At 34.1% G+C, this 19655-nt stretch overlaps 2 protein-coding genes and 1 long non-coding RNA gene across 6 annotated transcripts in view; 2 read left to right on the top strand and 1 right to left on the bottom strand.

Moving 5' to 3' along the window:
* Nucleotides 1-8345, bottom strand: part of pan (transcription factor pangolin) — a 115333-nt gene extending 106988 nt beyond the window's left edge. Inside the window, exon 1 of one of the 4 annotated variants that reach the window (XM_044395384.2) lies at nucleotides 7748-8345. The gene's annotated coding sequence lies outside the window, so the exon portion shown is untranslated. The remainder of the gene's footprint in view (nucleotides 1-7747) is intronic. The other 3 variants (XM_070218093.1, XM_070218094.1, XM_044395382.2) reach the window with 3 other exon arrangements.
* A 7385-nt stretch (nucleotides 8346-15730) lies between these two features.
* RpS3A (ribosomal protein S3A) lies at nucleotides 15731-16712 on the top strand. The gene is made up of 2 exons (XM_017137327.3): nucleotides 15731-16111; nucleotides 16174-16712. Exons 1-2 carry the CDS (start codon nucleotides 15771-15773, stop codon nucleotides 16637-16639), a joined length of 807 nt encoding a protein of 268 aa, XP_016992816.1. The 5' UTR covers nucleotides 15731-15770; the 3' UTR covers nucleotides 16640-16712.
* A 105-nt stretch (nucleotides 16713-16817) lies between these two features.
* Nucleotides 16818-17419, top strand: LOC138913729 (uncharacterized). The gene is made up of 2 exons (XR_011419542.1): nucleotides 16818-16913; nucleotides 17321-17419. It is a non-coding gene; the product is annotated as an uncharacterized lncRNA (long non-coding RNA).
* Nucleotides 17420-19655: the final 2236 nt, after the last annotated feature.

Raw genomic sequence — 19655 nt, 5'->3', positions numbered from 1 at the left:
GAATTTTTCAAAATTTTGTTTGGTTGACAGATATGTCCTCGTTGAGTCCACTTGTGTCCACCTTTCAGAATTTGAATAAAGTCAAAAATTTGGAAGATACACCACTTTTTAGGTTGTATTAAAAAAAACAATTGGTTAGACATTTTTGAACATCTCTTAAAAATAGTCACTTAGATTGCACACTTCTTAAAGTAATTAACCCACCAGAAGTCAATTATTGGACACCTTTTCTTACCTTAAGAATAACGTAGTTAATGCATAACATGGGTTATGCAAACAGGTAAATTCAACATCCAAATTTCTGAATGGAGAATTCTAGCAGGTAGTTAGTTAACTATTGGAAATATTTTTAAACCTCAATGGCTAGTCTGTTTTTGGGGTTTGCAATGTCGTTACCTGTCAGAAAGGGTAAAGATTTTTTAGGATACTTTTTAGGGGTTTTACGTAACAGGGATATACCGCAACCTGCTTCAATTTTAAACCTGAAACACTTGTCTCGATTTGAAAATCGCTTTCCTCCTCGAATCTCATAATAGGTATAAAAAAGGGCACCCAGAAAGCACCATTAGTCTATTTTTGTGTGAAAAGTGAAGTGAAAAGTTGTGCGCGATATTTGAAAACGCTTGCATTGTACCAGAACTATTGTGAATCGTGAAATAAAGCGAAGTGGCATTGTACGAAATTCTGCGTTTTGTGTTTGTGCATCCTTGTTAATTTTGTTAAGAGTCTTTTTTAAGACTTGCAAAATTTTCAAGTTTGATTATTGTCTTTGACGAGGAAGAGGTCGATTTTATTTTGTAAACTGGTGTAAGCAACGAAGATAAAAAGACATAAATAATGTCCTATAGTCTAATAATAGTCTAATTCTAAGATATAAATCTAATTTGAAATTCAGAAATATTTAAGAAATTATATCCCCAAGAGTAGAAAGTAATATGTCAAATAACACCCATTTCCATTTTTTCGGTCCTATCGATGGCAGCTATAAGATATAGTTGTCCGGCTGGTTCCGACTTATATAAAACTTGCAATAAAAACGAAGACTTTTGAGAAAGTTTCATCCCGATAGTTAGATTGCCTACACTAAAAAAATTTGCTTGGTATTGGTTGCGCCACAGCCCTTTTTGAAATGTTGTGCGCAATGTGCCTTTTAGGACGATTCCTTTTCGGCAACATAATTCAAAAATCAACAAATGAGACAAAAATTGAATTTTGACTTTTCTGCAGCGCACACTGGGCCAGAAAGTTAATTTTTTGGCCAAAAATCTGTAATTTCTTTCCTAGGACAGTTAGAAGGATGCAGTTTTTTGCGTTTTTTTCTTAAAAGATTGAACTTTCCAACGAACTAAAAGTAAAATTTCTTGGAATTTTATATGATATAGATAATCCAGACCAAAGTCGGAAATTTTTACTTACTTTTCGGTTTTTTATTTTTAAAAAAATAACTAGAAGACGCACTTCTTCCATTTTCGAAAACAATAAAGTATGAGATAAAACAAACTAAAAAAAATTAACATCACTAAAAAATATTATGTCATTTAAGATTTATGAACCGTTAAAAAGTGCAACTTTCGGAGGCTCCCACATCAACGTTTATCAAACAATCGATTTAAAAAAAAATTTCTATTTTTTTGTTCTTCTTACCTTTTAAGTTTTATATAATCAAATTATGTAAAAAAAATTGTTTAAAAATATTGTTTTTTGATTTGTTTAATGTTAATTTGACATATTCTGAAGTCATCACAAAAGTATGCTACATTTTTATTCGCATAGTCCTGATTAAATAGATAGATATAGGTTTGGAAAATACCATAATCGATTAGTGTACGTAAAAAGTAGATTTTAGATGTTAGTCACACTAAAATCAAATTTTTGAGCGCAAAATGTTCACCAAAACCTGAAGAAATAAAGTATGGCATACTCTTGGACTCTCTTAGCTAAGCTCTTCAAAATAGCTCGACTTCGAGTTAAGCCTTCAATTAAAACTTAAATTACCGAAAACTAAGGCAAAACCGCATCGAGTCGGTGGGCTACGGTTTTAGTAAATTGATCAACGAATTTTTTTTTGAAGGAATGAACTAATTTGGGGATGGCACTCGAAGGCACTCGAAAAGCAAAGTACTCATTTGCTGAAAAAAAGCGTAAAAATTAACAATTACATTTATTTTAGCAAACAAGTAAGACATACGAGCTATATTATATTTTTTACTTGTTGAAAATAATCCCTTCTGCAAGTTTCGGAAAGAAGTCGAACAGCAACATCAGCATCTTTGACTTCTAAATTTTTTCTTTTCCATCAATATTTTATGAATTTTTCACTTTGAAAATATGGTAAAAGAAAACTACTTGTCCGAATTCTTTGAAACTTTGGCATAAATTAGTTTAATGTATTATAAAAAGGATCCCAAACTCAATTTGGTCATTTTCTTAAAAAAGAAAAACGTATTTTTGGCCAAAAATCTGATCGGCTGGCCCAGTGTGCAGCGCGGAGTTTTGAGAGCGAGAGAGAGAGAGAGAGAAGTCAAGAAACGGCATTCTAAAAATAGACTGAATACGTGTGAGTCGCATTTGACAAAAATGACGCTGCCTCCGTACATTTTCTTGCTCCTCGTTACACATCTTAGTGTTTATAATATCTTTGGTTGGGGCCTGTTTGACAATTATTACAGTTGATTTTACCAAGTTTTTTGTTTGTGTGTAGAATCGGACAGACGCACAGTGGGACGAAAAAGCCAAAAGTCTGCCTTACATCAGCGGAGCCCTATAGCGATTATTTTTGGATGAGGTATTGTTAAAGGCAATTAAATTAGTGAAAACTTTTTGTTGTAGGTAATTTTCAAGAAAATAAATACAAAAAAATTCTTTATAGGGTTCTAAGTTTTCCAATATTTTTTCTTAATTTAAATTGATTTTTGAAACAAATTATTCAAATCGGTCAATAGCTTCCCATATAAACGCTTATTACAAAGGGGAATATCTCGATTATTTTTCAATATTGGTTCATATAAATCGCGATTACGTCATTATTTATCATTTTAACTCTATGCATACCTTTTTTTAATTGGTCAATGATATCTTATAGGTGTCATAGAATAAATCAAGAAAATATAGCATATTTTCAAAGAAATCTGGTAGAAATCGGTATTTGTTTCATATCTATATTTTTAGTAAAATAACATAATTTTAAATTTTAAACCCAAATTTGTTTATTAATTTATCATTTACTTCAGCAATACCTTTACATAAGTAAAATATCTTCATTTTGTTAGGGCTCGCGGATGAACCAGGGCTGACGATATTTGAAATCATGAACATTTCTTGCTAACTTAAACTGCGGTTTCCTCAGAAGAGGCACAAAAGAGCAGGCTTATTTTTTCAGAATTTGTAGTTAAATATCTAAACTTTTTTAAAAAAAGAATTAAACGGGGATCTAGGGTGTAACACTACTTTACTTCCAGGAATATCCAAAAAATTACACAACATTTTTGGACCAATTAAATTGCATAATTAATGCACTTACAAAGCTCCTTAGGCGCTTTTAGAAAAATTTCAAAAATGTATAAAAATACTTTTTATACCCTTGCAGAGGGTATTATGATTTTAGTCAGAAGTTTGCAACGCAGTGAAGGAGACGTTTCCGACCCCATAAAGTATATATATTCTTGATCAGCATCACAAGACGAGTCGATCTAGCCATGTCCGTCTGTCCGTCTGTCCGTCCGTCTGTCCGTCCGTTTCTACGCAAACTAGTCTCTAAGTTTTCAAGCTATCGGGATAAAACTTTCCCAAAAGTCTTCTTTCTATTGCAGGTAGTATATAAGTTGGAACGAGCCGGATCGGACAACTGTATCATATAGCTCTTATAGGAACAATCGGGAAAAAAATGTAAAAAATGTATATCTTGGGTGTTTTTGAACCTATAACATCCTACTTTTGGAAATGTCATTTTTTATCTAATTCTTAATTTCGAATAAAATTTTTTCAAAATCGGACGACTATATCATATAGCTGCCATAGGAACGATCGAAAAATTAATGGGAATATAATAGGAAATAAATTATTGCTTCGTTGGTTTTTATTGTATTCTCTTCTACTCTAGGATATAACTCTTTTCAAATATTTTCGAATTTCGATTTTAATTTTATCAAAATCGAACTACTATATTATATAGCTGCCATTGAAACGAACGCAAAATTAATGAGAAATAACAGGAAAATTAACATTTTTGCGATTTGTAAATTAATAGGAATTATCTGCAAGGGTATATAAGCTTCGGCTGGCCAAAGATAGCTTCCTTTCTTGTTTTTCTTATTGGCTACAATTCTATTTCATCACAGATCTCTTTATACCCTTGCAGAGGGTATTATAATTTCAGTCAGATGTTTGCAACGCAGTGAAGGAGACGTTTCCGACCACATAAAGTATATACATTCTTGATCAGCACCAATAGCCGAGTCTATCTAGCCATGTCCGTCCGTCCGTTTCTATGCGAACTAGTCTCTCAGTTTTAAAGCTATCGCGATGAAACTTTCCCGAAAGTCTTCTTTCTATTGCAGGTAGTACATATGTCGGAGCGAGCCGGATCGGACCACTATATCTTAAGGCTCCCTTAGGAACATTCAAACAAATATGAGAAAATTCGTTGTAAATTTGTAGGAAGTAGGCGTTTTGATTTTTGACAACTTAAACACAAAATTTAAAAATTAGACACGCTGAATCTGGAATCCCTGGAACTGCACCGAATGAGCATTAAACTATAGGTATTTACTTTATCTGCAAGGGTATATAAGCTTCGGCTGGGCGAAGGTAGCTTCCTTTCTTGTTAAAGTTACATTGCAACATTTTGAAAAACCTTAAAAAAAAACCATTTCGGCAGGCTTTTTGTTCTGGACGCCCCACAATGAGACGGTGATGGCTAGATCGACTCGTCTAGTTACATATGCTGATCAAAAATATATACTTTATAGAGTTGCAAGGTTATAAAAATTGACTTTAAAAATATCGCCAAAAGGAGGTCAACAAAATATTTTTTAAGAACTAAAGCTAGAACTAAAGCTAGAACTAAGCTATCGCATTGAAACTTTCCCAGTCTTCTTTTTATTGCAGTTAGTACATATGTCGGAACGAGATGTGCATAAAGTTAGCAATGCAACTTTTGAAAATGCAAATTTTTTTCTATCGACAATTTACCGTTATTTATCCGTAAATGATTCGCGAAAGAAAAAATTTAGTTGCTCTTGTTTTAACCTTTTTTTTAATAATAGTTGTTCTGCTAACATATGTATGTACAACGCGGACGGTAGCAGAGCTCTGCTGACGTCGACGTCAAATGTGTAAAATTTCAGCGAATTCTGCTTCTGTGAGAAGCAACATCAATTTTTCATGTTTAACATTTTTAACTTTTGATTATGTGTAATTCTGTAAAGAATATTGAAAAGATTAGAAATATTAGAAAAGATTTTGGAAATTTTGAACTTTAGTAGGGGTGTTGATATCAACTTAGCAGAACAACTATGTGTTTTAAAAAAAAAATGTTAAAGCAAGAGCAACAAAATTTGTTCTTTCGCGAATCATTTACGGATAAATAACGGCAAATTCCCATTAGAAAAGATTTTGGAAATTTTGAACTTTAGTGGGGGTGTTCTGCTAAGTTGATATCAACTTAGCAGAACATCTCATAATTTTTAAAATAATTGAGCGGCAAATTTTTTTCTTTCACGAATAATTTACGGATAAATAACGGCAAATTGTCGATAGAAAAAAATTTGCATTTTCAAAAGTTGCATTGCTAACTTTATGCACATAAAAAAATTGATTTTGTACTTGGATCTAATGTTATAAAACCTATTTTAAAAATTTTCGATTGGTTTCTTCATTTGCAAAAAAAATTCCAGAATTCCAAAATATGCAATAAATTTGAGCCGTTTAGAAATGCCGATGAACACGGACTTTCAAAACGTGGTTTCGAGAAAAACATGTCACATGTAAAACCACGGTTGCCAGATTTGGCTCTTTTGAGCCAATTTTTTTCGCGTTGGCTCTTTGGCCCATTTTTATTGAATTTGGCTCTTTTTTTGCTAATAGCGATAAAATATATTTTAAACGTAAAAAAAACGAATACATTTTTTTATTAATGCGTTTTTTTTTGCAATTTTAAATTTGATTAATGTCTGAAACCCAAAAGTGCCAGATCGAAACTAAATTGTTCCGCTGGTATGGTAATTTGGTATATGGTAAAAATTTGGCTCTTTTATATTTAAATTGGCTCATTTTTAATCTTTTTTTGCTCATAAAAAATTTTTGAAGTGGCAACCGTGTGTGAAACACACATAGAGCACTTTAAAAAAAGGCGTTTTGCGGTGCTTATTGTACCTTAAATATTCCATCAGAGTTCACTAAGTTCTGGTATTGATTGAACTTTCCCAAAATCCACTTCTGTTTTTGTCCGGAGCGAAAAATTCACTTTTTTAACGATTTCTTAAAAACTAAGTGGTACAAAATCAAGATTATTACACATAATACAAAGAGTACAAAGAAAAGAAATTTATTAAAATTAAAATCCATTTATTTCCAATTTTTTCAACTTTAATGTCCCGAGCGACAAAATGGAAGTGCAACGTGCCGAATGAGAATATTTTTAAAAGGTATTTATTATTTATCGTCATGGACATTGTTCCTCATTGTCCCCAACAGCTCTAAACTTCTAATCTTGTTTTACATTTTTACCCCTTTATTCTAAAAAACCAATTGAAATTTTAAAAGTCTTTGAATTCAATACCTTTGATTTTTGCTGTACTTTTCGATTTGTAATCACTCGTCATGATAAATGGTGCTTCGCCAGATATGTTTTAATAGTTCTGTTTTTGTTGAATTTTCCATATTTCCATATTTGTGATCTTTATTCTTAAAGCGACTGAAATTACCTAGGACCATCCGTTTCCACAGAAATTATTATTTTATTGATTTGCAAGGACAAGTTCTCCCTTACTCTTACTTTTCCAAGAATTATTATGACAAGCAAAAAGGGAAAGCAAAATACATACGTAGTGTCATTGTTAAATTTCGGCTTTATCCACTATTATCTGCTACCTGACAGAGCGGCTGAACCGTCGCCCAAAATGTTTAACTAGGTAGGTACACGCGACGGAAATAGCTAACTACATACTAGTTTAAGGTAAAAACTTTACCGACGACGCCAGTGGCAGTACCAAAAACAAAAACAGAATACGCATCGGCTCAAGACTAATGACACAACGAGTTTCTATTTAGAGACAAGAGATTGTGGTATATCAACAGGTAGAGACGAAAACGACAGAGTCTAAACAAAAAATATATGCGTAAAACAGAATACAGAAAACTGTATTTTCAGCAAATAAATAAACAAACATCACGGTGTGCGTGTTATAATGTTATTGTGTGAGTACTGTCGGCTCTCTGGATTCGAAACAGAGGATCCGATCTCTTGCTTACATATAAGTGGCGTATGCATGTGTATAAACACACACGTCCATACATACGCATACATATGCATGTATATTTCAACACGCCAATGCGGTGCACAATGGTTTCCACTTTTTTAACTCAAGTTTCAAATTAGTGAATATTTAAAGTTGAACAGAATAATTTTGTCAGAAATGAATTTAAAATACAAAACCGAAAAATTGCCGAAATGTATTGGTTTGTTGTTTAACTGGTACCGACGGCAGTGAATACTAACAACTAAGTATTAAGTAATACTTGTACTTACTATGACATTTTGGTTTAGCATTCAAAAGAGTAAAATTAAACCGTTTTGGGTCCCAATTTTACTGAGCAATAATTAACATTCCGTCGGCATCTATAAATTCAACCACGTTTTCGCCTGTTTTGTTATTTTTAAGCAAACTGTTAAATGACAGAAAAATACCCATTGAAAGTGGTTTCACAATTAAGGCATACACGCTTTAATTAATCAGTCATACAATTTTTGTATGTACATTTTTTTATCAACACTTGCACGAGTTTTCATTCTTTGGCCAGTCAGCGAGTACCGACGCAGCTTTGATCGCACTTATGCATGTATGTCTGCTAGCACACGGATACCGATACACACTCATATATTTGTTTGTGATTTACATACACTTATACTAATACAGCAATATTTATTCGTCAAAGCACAATTTGTCGCAAGATGGCAACATCATTTATTCACACATTTTGTACTGAGTATCAGGCGCATATTTCATTTCTTAACGAACAGGCATCTATTAAATATTGTCCCGCTAAAATAATATTTTCAAAATTTAACGATCCAGAGAGCCGCCGTACCCACGTCCGCGTTGATCGAAATCAGTGACCAAATCAGTGTTGCCAGATGAAAACTTTGCTTTCCCCCTAAAAAACTCAACCCGTTTTCCCCTAAAAAATCCCAAACCGTTTTCCCCTAAAAAATCTCAAACTGTTTTCCCCTAAAAAATCTCAAAACGTTTTCCCCCTAAAAAATCCAGTGAAATCTCTCCAAAAAGTGGAGGGTTATTTTAAAATGCTCCAAAAAACGTAACGTTTTTATATATTTCGTCATAGCCGATACACGCTCCTTCCATAGCCAATACATAAACTTTTTTTAGCACGACCGTTAATGAATAAATTAAATGTATACTTTCGAGAGCCGGACGGTAAATTAAATCGCTAGTTCCGCGGCCTGCTGACTAATAATCTTGTTTATCTAAACAAAGTTTAATTAAATTTAAAACGTAGCGTTTTGATTGCAAGCAAATTTTTAAAAAGACAGACCGCCATACCCTAGAAGTCAGAATGGCAACGCTGCTTCTGTTAATTTGAGAACGGTGTCTTTGCTATATTTTCAGCCACTACACAAACCAGAAAACCAACCCGGTTGTCCTAAAATTTTATTTATCCCTGGCGTTATCGATAGTTATGTTATAGTAACATTATAGCCTCTTCCCATAGAGTCCATCCGTCTGAAACGGCTGGGATTTTTGACAAAAGTGAAATTCGTGTTCCCACATCCAATTACAGCTGACTTGAAGAGCAGTGGCTCAACTCAACATAAACGAAGGGGGATTTGAACTCGGCAAAACTGTCGATAAATTATGTTCTCCTATCTTAATGTAGAATAATACAATAATGGGCAAGAAAATAGTTTAAAACATATCTGAGCTTTTATAACATATTCTATAGCCTCTGTCTACCCAATATTAATATGGCAAATTTGTAAACAAAGCCAAGTGTGTGCTGTTTTGGTAATTTATAGCAACTTTGGAACTTTATAGGAGTTATGAACTCTTTTGATTAATATTTAATATTTAATTAATATTACTTAATTAATATTAGTTATTATTTACGAAGTGTAGAACATATTCTGAGGCTTTTCTGCAAACATTGATGTTTTTGTACGCAGAACAACTTAGATTTTGGCCCACAAATAACAAGCTGTTTGCAAATGCTTTTCCGCTCATAACTAACTATAAATACTTCAGCAATAGCCAAAAAACAATGAGCTGAAGCATTATTTAATTTTTTTCCGCCATCGATTTGATTTGTTCTCGCAGTCATCGTTCCATTTTTCATAGTCAAGAGGAAGAATTCAGAGTTGCACCGAGAAAACATCGCCAAACTATCGCATAAAAGAGCCCGTCAAAGTCCGTCAAAATTGGATGGCGGACTAACTGGGAAATTTTCGGAACGGCAAAACCTTACAACAAAACCGTACAACGGATGGTAGATGGTGGATGGAGCTCTGTGGGAAGACCCTATTTCATTAACTTTATTATATAGCCTCTTCCCATAGAGTCCATCCGTTTGAAACGGTTGGGATTTTTGACGAATGTGAAACTCGTGTTCCCACAGAACTCCATACACCATCCAATAACAGCTGACTGAAGAGCAGTTGCTCAGCTCAAAATTAACGAAGGGGGATTTCAACTCGGGAAAACTGTCGTAAAATTGCGTACTCCTAATCCTTTTGTAGAATAATACAATAAATGTATTAAGATAATAGTTAAAAAACATATCTCAACATTTATAACATATCCTATAACAAGTATGCATACATATTGCTGACTGCGGGAGAGCCTAACCCCCCGTAACCCGCACTCCTCTGTCTAGCCAATATTAATATGGCAAATTTGTAAACAAACCCAATTTTCTGGTGTTTTTTTTAATTTATAGCAACTTTGGAACTTTATAGGAGTACATAGTACACTTTTAACTAATAAAAGTGTTAATAGTAGTTATTATTTACGAAGTGCAGAACATATTCCTAGTCTTTGCTGCAAACATTGATGTTTTCGTACGCAGAACAGCTTACATCCGTTCAACGGATGGTGGAAGGTGGATGGAGCTCTGTGGGAAAACCCTAATACATACTATTAAAAGTTAAATTGGCTGTGTTAGAGTATAATTTCGTTTGCTTATTTGTCAAATACCCCAAGCGTTTCACCCGGATGGACTCTATGGGAAGAGGCAATTAAGGATTAAAAATTACGAGCAACGAGCTATCTTGAGATGGCCGAAGAGGAACATTTTAGAAAGTGTATTTAATGATGAGCGTAATAATTTTTCGTCACAACTGTTGATATCAGAACTTTTGTATGTTGAAGGTGCAATGTTTTTTACCTCGTTTAGATGTGTTTTTATTTGATATCAGAAGTTTTTGTTTGTTTACTCTTGATCTTATAGTAGCTAATATATACATTTAAATTTTAATTGTTCAACCACAATTTTTAAACTATTGTATTTAAGGGGCTGTCCATATATTACGTAATCACCTAGGGGGGGGGGGGGAGGGGGTCATTGAAATGATTATGTTTGATTACATGGGGAGGGGGGTCTTGCACAATGATTACGTAATCATTTTATATGTATTTTTTTATTTAAAGAATTTTTTTAAAAACTTTTTTTCTTTAAATATATCTGCAAACTTAGATAGGAAAGCAGAGAAAAAATTTTTTTTAGTGGCTGGGCGGCGAGAAAGAGAATGTTTAGTGGTTCAATCACACGAAGAATGCGAAGACCTGGAATGGCTTGACGAAGAGTATGTTGGAGATAATTTCAGCGTATACGAACCGAATGTGTCATACCAAACTCCATTTATAAACAATATTAAAGATTGGGTTGCATCTCTGTTTGAATCCACATATTAAAACAAAAAAAATTTTATTCTTGGGATTACGTAATCATTGGGGGGGGGATTTATTGAAAGATTACGTTTGATCACCAAGGGGGGGAGGGGGTCAAAAATCAGCAAAAACGTGATTACGTAATATATGGACAGCCCCTAAACGAATTTAGTTAAAAAGGCGTTTAGGTATTTCAAAATACTTTTTAAACGAGGCAAAGCGCACGTCTGAAGCTTTGGTAGTTTAGAAGTTACGAAACTTAGATATTTGTTGCTTTTTTCCCGGCGTTTTTTTCAAAATATGGAACTGCTTAAAACAATTTTAACGATTTAATGACCCTAAAATACAGTTTGGATACGCTTCCACAAAATTCAATACTTAGGGCCGTTTTCTCGTCCGTCCTGCAAAGTAAAATTTAGCTAATAGAAGGATAAATTTATCCCGGTGGCAAATCAGTTTTCGTTTTCTCGTCCGTCATTTAAAACTACAAATAAAAGGCGCACTAATTTGAGACTGGGTGGCAGCCCCACAATAGAAGAGTTAACTAATTGTCAAAAATTAATCGAAAAACTATCGAAAAATACCATAAAACATTCATACTAACAGCTGATGATATAAACAAAATTTCAAACTAATAAAAAACAATGTCGGCAGAAAGAAAGTTTCGCGGTAAAAATTATACCGATGAACAGGACACAATTCTTGTAGAACTGGTGTCTTCGGAATCGCCTCCGGAAGATTGAATTCTTACATGCGTGCAATCTATGGCTCCTATCTTGGACTTTCGGAAACTTGGCTATTTTATAAAAATCAACAACATTTTCTTGAAGATCTTTAATACGCCGGTACTTCATAAATTGTTTTGAAAAAGACGCTATAGCAAAATTAACGCCCTTAACAACTCGACTGGCAGTGGCCACGCTAACAGCACAAAAATTGCCTACAGTTATAAGAAAACTGCCGCTTGCGTAGAATCTAAGAGCTATTAAAAGCTTAACCCATGTATTATCGTTTCCCGATAATAATGGTTTGTGATTATATGGAATTAGTTAAATCAAATGAATGCACTTACTGCTTTACTTTAAATTTAAGTCGCAAAACAAATTTTACCACTTTTTCTTAAGAGAACCCTTTTAACAAATTCTTCATCACTGTAATGTTCGAAGTAATTTCTTTGGTCGTGATATCTGCGCCGATAGGTTCGCACTTCAGACAATTCGACGATATCCCACAGAGTTTGAAGATGAATCGCTCAGGAAATCATTTTAAAATTAATTGGATGACATTAACAATTTTGATTTGTATTTAACTGTAAATAGAATCACCTGTTTTCGAATGAAGAGTGGAACCAGATTGACAACGCTCAAATGTCTGGCAACACTTGCACACAATCCAACCGCACAAATTTTGCCCGTTGGATGAAGTACCGAGACAAAATTTGTCCCTACCTGCGCTAACATAAGGACGAGTAAACCATTTTTTGTTTATCGCTCCGTTGTCCCGGCAGGCAAACTAAAGTACGGACGAGAAAACGGCCCTTTGGCAGCGATTGTTGTTCTGAGCTGGCAAAAGTGGCTACTTTTACTTTTGAATAACTTTTAAACCTGACTTTTAAAAATAACGTAATATATACCAAAGTTTAGGGAATCTCAACGGCTATACAGATTAAAGTTTTAAATAAAATCGTTAAAGCCGTTTTAGAGAAAAAAAAAAAAAGAAAAATTGTAAACATTTTTTTTTTAATTTTTTAATTATTACATATACGTAAATTGTGTTAAAAAGGCGTTTATTGTACTTCAAAATACCTCTAATATGAGGTAAAGCACAAATCTGTAGCCTAAGTATTTGGCAAGTTATGGGCTTACGAACTTTAGCCATTTATAACTGTTTCCAGCTAAACTAGCGAGTTTGTCCAAAAGTGGTAGAAGTGTTTCTTATATTGAGCTGTTTATATACATTTTCCAGGACTTTAATCCAACGTTTTGGGACAGACAGACGTTTGTCAAACAGAATTAAATTTTCATTTTGGGAAGAAGAAGAAAATCTTGTTTTCGCTATAACTTTTTGAACGGAGCGTCGGATTTTATCATAAGACCCCTCATTCGACGGGGATTTTCAATAGAACCACAATTCAACTTTCACTTTCACCGCTCTCTCTCCCAAGCCAATTGATTTTCTTAAGGTCTTGGTATGCAATCCTTTAAGTTTTTGCGATACCTTTTGATTGGTGTATTACTCATTGCGATCGGACCATCACAGCAGATATTTATTTCTTCCTGTATATATAGTAGTCGCTTTCGCACACTCTCCTGGCGCGCTTCGACACTACGTGGACTGCCATCCACAGTGATAGTAAATGGCATCATAAAAAAACATATAAAAATAAATATATATTATAATAATATAAAAAAAAGATTAGTTGTAATTTAAATTGGTAATTGTAATTGTAATTGAAACTGTAAAAGTGACTAGCGCAGTAAGAAATAAGTTTCAAACTTGTGGCGCTAGGATAGTAAACAATTAAATTAATAACAACAACAATAACAAACAATAAATTAAAATTAAAAAAATTTTTAAATATCATCTGCATGCAAATTGCATACCACTACACTCCGCTTTTGAAGCCAATATTGCTGCTTTGGTCGTTTATAGTGTGTAGTACACTCTGTGTAGTACACTCTGTGTAGAACACTCTGTGTAGTACACTCTGTGTAGTACACTCTGTTTACTACACTCTGTTTACTACACTTTTCATTATTATTAGTTATTATTTACGAATTGCACAACATATTAAAAAACAATTGGTATTGACATTAAAACATTAATGTTTTAAGCCAGCGGTCGGCACACACATACGTTGACATTTTGTTTTATATTTGTGTGAGAAATTTGCACTGGGCAGTTCATCGATGTGTGTGTGCAGACCGCTGTTCTATAGTGTACGTGAGCGAGCAGCGGATGGGCAAAACAAAACCCTATGTAATATTTCAAAAAACACCGAAGCTAAAATTATACCCTTGTAGAGGGTATTATAATTTCAGTCAGATGTTTGCAACGCAGTGAAGGAGACGTTTCCGACCACATAAAGTATATATATTCTTGATCAGCATCACTAGACGAGTCGATCTAGCCATGTCCGTCTGTCCGTCTGTCCGTCGGTCCGTCTGTCCGTTTCTATGCGAACTAGTCTCTCAGTTTTAAAGATATCGCGATGAAACTTTCCCGAAAGTCTTCTTTCTATTGCAGGTAGTACATATGTCGGAGCGAGCCGAATCGGACCACTAAATCTTAAGGCTCCCATAGGAATATTCAAAGATATATAAGAAAATTCATTGTTACTTTGTAGGAAGTAGGCGTTTTAATTCTTGACTCTTTAAAAACAAAATTCAAAAATAGAAACGCTGAATCTGGAATCCCTGGAACTGCACCGAGTGAGCATTTCTTTATCTGCAAGGGTATATAAGCTTCGGCTGGCCGAAGGTAGCTTCCTTTCTTGTTTTTATAACGTTTTTTCGATTTTTCCTATGGGAGCTATAAGATATAGTTGTTTGATCCGGTCGGTTCTGACTTATATACTACCTGCAATAGAAAGAAGACTTTTGGGAAAGTTTCAAGCCGATAGCTTAAAAACTGAGAGACTAGTTTGCGTAGAAACGAACGGACAGACGGAAACGTCTCCTTCACTGCGTTGCAAACTTCTGACTGAAATCATAATACCCTCTGCAAGGGTATAAAAACGTCAAACTGATTTATTCAGCTCTGGTGAGGCTACGGAATTAATGAGCAATGTTCGAATCAGCTGTTATTCAATAGTGGATATGACAATCAGAGTTCCGCATTTGTCAAAAATCGGAACTGTTTCCTTTGGATGGGACCTATTTTGCAAAATTTAGGATAATTATTCATTCTCTTGGTATTGAACTAAAATTCGAATATTCAAGACAAAAACGTAAACAAACCAATGCCAAAAAAATTAGAAGTTATTGAATCTTATTGATTTGTGAAAATTATTAAATTCATTTTTCTTCGTTTTCTTTGTAAGCAACGAAATTGAAGCTGTTCTTGACGCGAATAAATATATATGACGAATAATTAATATTAATTAAAAATATTGTTAAAATAAATATTAATTTCCATTTGGCATCAAAAAATCAATTAACTTTTCGATTGTTTGCTATAAAAACTTGTTAGATGGTTTTGGTGAAAACCTAGTGTATATGATTAAGTGTCATTTGATTTACATCTACCAATTTTTATGGCCCATACTATAAAACAAAAAATTTTTAAGCTTAGCAATAAAGAAACTCTTTCTTTTAAAAAGGCGTTGAACTGGACTTTTAAAATCTGGTTTCAAAAAAAAGTTAACTTATCTGCGATGGTTTAGAGTAAATTTAAACGGTATTAAAATAGTTTAAAACAAATGATTATTTTTTATGAAAATATTATGAAAAAGTCGCTGCTGGCGAACTTTGTTGCTGATGCTGTTGCTGTTGCTAATGCACCGTCGGTCTGAACAGGGTATAATATATTATAATAGTGCATAAGGGGCTTGGTAATGAAATGACAGTGCTGGCCATATTCAACACTAGTTTCCTTCTTTTGACAGATGCAGCCAACGTGATTCGACCTTTTCCGGTTTATTCGTTGAACATGGCAGTCGGCAAAAATAAAGGTCTTTCCAAGGGTGGCAAGAAGGGCGGTAAAAAGAAGGTGGTGGACCCGTTTTCCCGCAAGGACTGGTACGATGTGAAAGCCCCGAATATGTTCCAAACCCGTCAAATCGGTAAAACGCTTGTGAACCGCACCCAGGGCCAAAGAATAGCGTCGGACTATTTAAAGGGTCGCGTTTTCGAAGTGTCTCTGGCGGATTTGCAAAAGGATATTGACCCAGAACGTTCTTTCCGCAAGTTCCGTCTTATTGCCGAAGACGTTCAAGATCGAAACGTGCTTTGCAATTTCCATGGTATGGACCTGACTACAGACAAGTATAGGTTAGTAAATGTTATTCACTCACAATCTGTGTGAATTTTTACTATAATCAAATTTTGCATAGGTCAATGGTTAAGAAGTGGCAAACACTTATTGAAGCTATTGTTGAAGCCAAGACTGTCGATGGGTACCTTTTGCGAGTGTTTTGCATCGGATTTACTGCCAAGGATCAGCAGTCTCAGCGTAAGACATGCTATGCTCAACAGTCGCAAGTCCGCAAGATTCGCGCTCGCATGACCGACATTATTACTAACGAAGTCAGTGGCGCAGATCTTAAGCAGCTTGTTAACAAACTAGCCTTGGACTCAATTGCTAAAGATATTGAAAAGAGCTGCCAGCGTATATATCCACTACATGATGTTTACATTCGTAAAGTCAAGGTATTGAAGAAGCCACGTTTCGACGTCTCAAAGCTCTTGGAGTTGCATGGTGATGGTGGCGGCAAGTCTGTCGAAGCCGTCGTTTCCACCGAGGGAGCCGTAATTGACCGCCCCGAAGGCTATGAGCCTCCAGTGCAGGAAGCCGTATAAGAGTATATGACATGCATATTTTATAATGTATTGCATTCGAAGATAAAATACATTACTCTACAAATTGCATAAACTGTTTTCGAGGGTTTTTTTTCTTAAATTGTGGGCCTTGGGGAGCCTTCTATTTTAGGTATCTTGCGAGTGTCCATAGTTTCCTTCTTACGTGGTATGTATGTAAACCCAAATTACTAGCTTAAACCTTTACTTATTCCATCTATATTTAGGACCTTCTGCAACTGGGTCGAGTTAAAATCAAAGGAGTCTGAAAAAAAAGGTATGTTAAATATAAAATCTTTAATAAACTTGACCGCGAAAATAAAATATGTAATATGAAAACAACTTTCATAATATTTTCTTAGATCAATGCGACTATGTAAATTTGTGACCAAATGCCGAATGTAGAAATTTATTTAAAAGTAATATTACTGAGAATAAAAAAGGGTTCGGAATAAAAAAAAGGAAAATACTAGTTTTATACTAGATTTTGATAGAATTCACAACGTTCGCATTGTTTAAGTTTTGCATATATTATTTTCGCCAAATTAATGTGATGATATGTTATTTTTCGTCTCTGTCATTATATGATGATAACTGAAATACTGAAAAATATTTTCCCAGTTGTCGAGTGTTTATAATATAAATAAATTTTTTACCAATGGTTTATTCTTCTTTCTTTTGCAGGTTTATCGATTGATACACAAGAAAAAGGGGTAACGAACCGGGATGTAAACCCCTATAATGTAAGCAATAAATTAAACTATTTGTGCACATCCTAACTAATTTAGACGATTATGTAATGCTTTGTTTGTCTGATTTTCGTAGGTGACACAAATAACTTTAGATGGAATTGGGGTGGATATTGCATTTATAAAACTATCAATTTTAAGGGGTGAGCTCTGTAGCTTTGGACCGCTTGAAATTTTGGGACAGTAAAATTTGAATGCGATTATCTCAAAGTCGTGTTTTTCCAAAAGTGCCTTCGCTGTGACCACGATTGCACAAGAACTATTTGATCGATCTTCTATCAATTTTAAGGGGTGAGCTCTGTAGCTTTGGACCGCTTGAAATTTTGGGACAGTAAAATTTAGTATTTCCTAGTACGATTTTTTTTAAGGAGCTTCAGTGGACTATGGGAAAACAAGAAAGAGAGCTAGCTACGGCCAGCCGAAACTTATATACCCTTGCAGATCGTTCCTATTAACTTACAAATCGCAAAACATTTAAATTTTAAATTTTTTTAACATTATTTTTTCTATTCTTCCCTATTGCAGCTATAGAATATAGTCGTCCGATTTTTTTAAATTTAATTAAAAACTCGGACACCAGAACGAATAATTTAATTTAGATGCAATTCTTAGTCATAGTGTGAAGCTAACCCGAAAAATGCATAAGGAGTTTTTGTTTTTATTTTAAAAAATTTTTGATTGGATTTCACATTTGAATGTAAGGAACGCAATTACACACAGACACATCGACAAATTGGCATGTACATAAGTATGTGATGAATAAATTAGGATAAAACACCTAATGGATGCAATTCTAAATCACAATGTGTATGTATTCCGTAAAATATTCAGGGCTCTACTCTAAAACTGTAAAGAAATTAGAAAAACTATTGAGATATGCGTATACACACAAATTCATAGAATATAGTCGTCCGATTTTTTTTAAATTTAATTAAAAACTCGGAAATATAAAAAAAAATCATATCCTAGAGTATAAGAGAATACAATAAAAACCAACGGAGCAATAACTTGTTTCCAATTAATTTTCCATTAATTTTTCGATCGTTCCTATGGCAGCTATATGATAAAGTCGTCCGATTTTGATAAAATTAAAATTGAAATTCGAAAATATTTAAAAAGAGTCAGTAGAAGAGAATTCAATAAAAACCAAAAAAGCTACAATGTATTTCCTATTACTTTCCCATTAAATTTCCGATCGTTCCTACGGCAGCCATATGATAGCCGTCTGATTTTTTAAATATTTTATTCGAAATTCGGAAATATTTAAAAAATAATATTTCCAAGAGTAGAAGGTCTTATTTCAAAAAACACCGAATCTAGAATTTTTTTTAACGTTTCCTTCCTATGGGAGCCTTAAGATATAGTTTTCTGATCCGGTCGGTTCCGACTTATATACTACCTGCAATAGAAAGAAGACTTTTTGGGAAAGTTTCAAGCCGATAGCTCAAAAACTGCGAGACTAGTTTGCGTAGAAACAGACGGACATGGCTGGATCGACTCGTCTAGTGATGCTGATCAAGAATATATATACTTTATGGGGTCGACAACGTCTCCTTCACTTCGTTGCAAACTTCTGGCTGAAATCATAAAACCCTCTGCAAGGGGATAAAAATCATCTCTTTTTTTTTGAAAATGTTAGTATATACTGCTTAATTTGGCCCACAGCCACCAACCCACTCCCTTCCTATAATGGTCAACCCCCTAAAAATGTGTAGAATATTTTTTTTATTAAGGGGTTATTACCTTTTTTTTTTTCAAAAAGAAAATTTTTTTTTTGCTGAATCCTAAAGTATATCCCCTAGAGAACATCTTCCCAAATTTTCATAGAGATCCGAATAATATTTCGATAGAAAAACAGCGTTTTGACGCGCTCGACTTCAATAGTTGCATATACTCAACGTAAAACTTTGAATGCGATTATCTCAAAGTCGTGTTTTTTCCAAAAGTGCCTTCGCTGTGACCACGATTGCACAAGAACTATTTGATCGATCTTCTTCAATTTTTTTTTAAAATTATTCGTAATGATTGTGCCGAGTTCGTAAACGATTCAGTTTTTTTGCGCCAATTTTGATTTCGCAGATCAGAATCGAGTATTACTATAAAAGAGTAGATGTCGATTTGCGTCATGTTCCCCCAGGCCAAACCATAAGACCTAAAATTCTGAAAAAAATTGGTTCTGAATCGTGGGTTAGAGGAGGTGTGCACTAAGAAAGGATTTTTTAAAATTCGGCTCCTAAGGACTCCCAGGACTCTCAAAAAATGCGACATTG

The sequence above is a fragment of the Drosophila takahashii genome, chromosome 4 (genome assembly GCF_030179915.1).
Source record: "Drosophila takahashii strain IR98-3 E-12201 chromosome 4, DtakHiC1v2, whole genome shotgun sequence".
Lineage (NCBI taxonomy): Eukaryota > Metazoa > Arthropoda > Insecta > Diptera > Drosophilidae > Drosophila > Drosophila takahashii.
Note: the sequence above shows the minus strand (reverse complement) of the source record. Positions and strands in the feature narration are given on the sequence as shown.